The sequence below is a fragment of the Elaeis guineensis genome, chromosome 14, assembly GCF_000442705.2.
Source record: "Elaeis guineensis isolate ETL-2024a chromosome 14, EG11, whole genome shotgun sequence".
Lineage (NCBI taxonomy): Eukaryota > Viridiplantae > Streptophyta > Magnoliopsida > Arecales > Arecaceae > Elaeis > Elaeis guineensis.
The window spans coordinates 64,020,151-64,024,392 of NC_026006.2; the positions used below are offsets into that span (position 1 = coordinate 64,020,151).

Consider the following 4,242-nt stretch of genomic DNA (forward strand, 5'->3'; position numbering starts at 1 on the left):
AAGTTGCCGTGTGATGGCCCATCCTGGTCGTCCAATATATCGTATAATTCTTTGCTATCGAGAACGTTGACTCGTGCCAATTGGGCTCAAAGCTAGTCGCGGCCGAGGGTCACAAAAGCCTCGACACCATTGGGCTGTACGAAGGCCATGCGGATCTTACCCCACAGTGTTGGGAGGACGAGAGTGCGTCTTTTTTGGCAGGCTCAAAGTTCAAATTCGAATAAAGAAGTGTAGAGTTGCTTGACGGAGAGGAGAGGACGCATGATAAAGTCTTATAAGATCTCGCTTTGGATTCTATTCAAAGTAACAAGTGATTATTATGTAGTAAAAGTTTAAAAAAAAAGAAGCAATCTCGCATGTGGGCATGGCTTTTATGACAGCTTTGATTTGAAATTGAGGTAGTGAGTCCGACAGGTGACTTGGGGTATAATCCCAAAGACTCCAAACACTCCATTGAGCTTCAATTCAAAACTTTCACATCTCTTTGCTTACCACCCAAAGTACTCTATCTTTCAGATTATTTAAAAAAAATACTGAAAGATTTCCAGTATTACATCTAGTACCAAATGTGTACTCTATCTTGGAGCGGTAGTGCATCTTGATGCCTTATTGTAGCTGTAGGTCCTGAGCTCATAAAACGGAGTTGAGCCCAATTTCCCCATTTGAATTTAGACCGAAAGCCTTGTATTTAGACTAGATGGGAGCAGTAGAAATGTACCAAAACTTGGAGAGGTGGACCACCACCGAGCTATACCTGAATTGGATTTGTCACCCTCTTACTCTTTTGCCGGACAAGACAGTACTGAAGTCCACTTCCTTCTGCGTGCCCACAAGGCAGCGTTTGCAGGTTATAGGAAGACCCATCGATCAGACGGTCCTGATGGGTTTGTCCAATGTTTTTTTTTTTTTGGTAAAATGATGGGTTTGTCCATTAAAGCTACGGCCCTTCAACATCGTGGAAACTTGGTTGGTCTGAAAGCAACTTGTTAGTGGAAGGAAAAACGGACCCAGGAACCCAGGCTTTTCTTGGTTTCCGGGCGTAGCCCTGGTCTTTGTTCTCGGAATGCGAGCCGCAAATGGATCAGCTCAAGAGCGGGGACCCACTAGTGGATCCACGCTCACGTACGTTCGCTTTGGGATTCGTGCGAGGGACGGGTGAAGACGGAACAGGAAAGGAAAAGGAAAAAGGAAAAGATGGATCATAGTCGTTCATTACCCATTAATTTTTTTTTTTTAATTTCAGAAAAATAAAAAATTGATTAATTCATAAATACTTGGGGGAGTGGGAATTCGGAAAGGGCAAGGGCAAGCAATCTCGTGAATTGGGAGGATTTTATTTAATTAAAATAGTTAAAAGCCTGCGAGCGTTGCTCAGAGGGAAAACCCAGTGAGTAATTATGCGGAGCTACGGACCGCCAGGGGCGGATGGGAGAGAACTCACATGATAGGGAGTGTCGTTGCTGACAGTTCAAGACCGAGGAATGACGTCATGGATCCAAGAGCTATCAACTTATCATGGTAAAATTATTCTTCAAATTATTGCGGTTTTTTTTCTTCAATTGTACCCATCAGTGTGTTTATTCTTAAAACCCGGAAGAATTTTGTTTTCGAAAATTAGAAAATAAAAGGCCAATGGTTGTCCACGATTAAACAAGTTTATAATTATTCATGAACTATTCAAGGCTCCATCATCTAACTACAATTTGTGAATCAAACTGAGAAACTCAATGGTGTCTTCTGATGTGGGCTCAAATACAAGAGAACCAAAAGGTAAAGAAGAAAGGAAACAGACAAATTCCAGAACGACAAGGCTTTTACGTCTGAGTGTTTCTTAATGTTCTCTTAGGACTTGGGGAGGTCAGCTGGAGGGGGCTCCACAGACTGCAGCTCTCCAGCTCCATTCTCCCACCAGGAACGCCATTGCCAAGCCCCAAGTGATATGGACTTCAGATGGCAGTGCACCGGCCACACCCCCGGATTGCTCGCCACGAACCGGCACGCCGACCGTGTTCCTCAGCGGTGGGTCCGCTAGTTTGAACCTAGCGGTGTCCGTCTTGGGATCGAAGTTTCCAGGGTCTGTTGCGTGGATGTAGAATTGGTGGCCATGGATGTGCATCGGATGCTTCTCGCGGGCGAAGATGTTGGTGCCCTGGGACACCAGTTTCACCACAGACCCCTGCTTAGATAGAGGCATCTCGGCCCCTCGCATAGATTGCTGGAGGATCCGGCTAATGTCCTTGTTTTTTTTTTTTTTTTTTTAAGAAGCGGAGTTGGATTGGATCAATATTCATATTTATATTTATTTTACCTAACAAATATAAATATTAATTAGATATAAAATTTTATATTTATATTTATTTTAAATAGATATAAATATATATTGAATATTAAAAGTACGATGAAGGCACAGATATAAATAAGATTATTAAAATTTAAGATCACTGAATCAATGATATTATTAAGTTAGTGATGAGCCAACGATATAACTAAATAGGTGATGGATCAAATCAATAGCATATTAATATGATTATATATATTTTTTAAAAATTAATAAATATTATATAAAATTTATAATATTATAAATAAAATTAAATATTTGGATACAGATCGGATAGTTGTCTATTCGTATTTATTTTTATTTTTATTTAATAAATATAGATATAAATACTGTTATTAGTTAGATGTTTAAATTTTTATCTATATTTAGATAAATTTAAATATAAAAATAAATTCGAACGGACGTATAGACAGATTTTTTTGGCAGAATAGGTGTTATTGGGGCCGCCACGTTGCTTCCGGGTGGACAATTGAAAAGGCCCAGATCTACAGCAAAGAAGAGCACTCAAGAACCGGGCCGGGAAGCTTTACGGGATTGTGGGGATTTGGCAGCCGTGGCGGTGTCGTTGAAGGCCGGGAGGACATGGAATTTTGGTGGGATCCCTGCTTTGCGCGCTGTTGTGGTCGAGGATGGGGTTGTCGAAGGGGACGCCTTGGGCACCGGCAGCAGGTCCCAGGCAGCCATGTAGTAGCGGCCAGGAGGCTGGTTTCTGGTGACGGGACGTCCGTGGTCTGGCATGAGCACGGAGGTGGTGAATGGCTTTGTGTAGGCCGCGTCGGCGCCAGCGATGCTGAAAAAGAGTTCCTTGTTGAGGGCCGCTTGATGATCCGGAGGAAAGCATCAGAAACGTTGCGAGCCGCTCGATGTAGCAATTCGTCATTGTAGTCCACACATCATTAGTTTTACTCTTTGTTTCATCATCATTGATAGAAAAAAATTGAGTTTTTTAAGAGAAAATTGATAAGGACCGTTGGATCACACCATTTTTTTTTTTTTTTTTTCGAGCAACAGTTAGAGAAGCATATATGCATTCTTAGATACGATGATGAATGACTCATCTCAAACACCCAAAAAAACACCCGCCAAGGCTCAAAACTTGATTTCCTTCCACTGTAATCCTGTTTTATGAAAATAAATATAGCTTTTTAAATTCATGCACACGATTGTAACTGTTGTGCAGAAGACCTATTGCAACTATTAAATGTGTAATTAATTAACTCGTGGAGGGTGAAAGAGTTGTTCATAAATAAAATATGGAAAGAAACCCCTTAATATGTATTTCAACATTTCGGAAACACCTCAGGTCAAACTCGATAAAGTATACATGTCATTTCTTAGCTTGACCCATTCCCCTTCTTTCCGCTCCTCCATTTGTCTCAACTTGGTACTTCCTTCAATTTAACTAACAAAATGAATCCAATTCAGCAGAATTCGAAACCCACTTAGTCAGGATCATACTTAACCTCTACAATCAATAAATTGAAATATCTTGCGAAAATCAGGCTTCATAAAAAGTGCGAGTTCAACAGAATACTCGGTCAGACTATAAATTTAGTGGCATCACAAAATATCCACCTACACCAAAATAAGCCAATCTACTGCAGCAGATGCCAGATGCAGAGCTTAGTGGTCCACACGTTAATCTGATTTCAAACAAAGATTCCACAGCTCTCATCACCTCATTGGATTTGGTCCATTTGATAAGGTCAATAATTCAATGACAGAATTAATAAAACAATTTGAATAATTTAGAGTTCAATACTTATACACAATACACAAACAATTAAAATTTCAAATCTAATCACCAGCATCTGGATACTGATGAGGCAAAGATTGACCAAGCTGCAACTAGTTTACATCCACAAAGCCACACCTTCCAGGAAATGCAACAGATACACACAGCA

The 4,242-nt window shown here is 40.6% G+C and overlaps 1 protein-coding gene across 1 annotated transcript; it reads right to left on the reverse strand.

The window, feature by feature from the left end:
• Positions 1-1,858: 1,858 nt before the first annotated feature.
• Positions 1,859-2,194, reverse strand: LOC140853660 (laccase-23-like). Its single transcript, XM_073248309.1, has one exon. It carries the CDS (start codon positions 2,192-2,194, stop codon positions 1,859-1,861), a length of 336 nt encoding a protein of 111 aa, XP_073104410.1.
• Positions 2,195-4,242: the final 2,048 nt, after the last annotated feature.

What these genes read in the sequence shown, in the direction of transcription:
- LOC140853660 (XM_073248309.1), bottom strand. Translation starts at nt 2,194, where the DNA reads ATGCCTCTATCTAAGCAGGGGTCTGTGGTGAAACTGGTGTCCCAGGGC.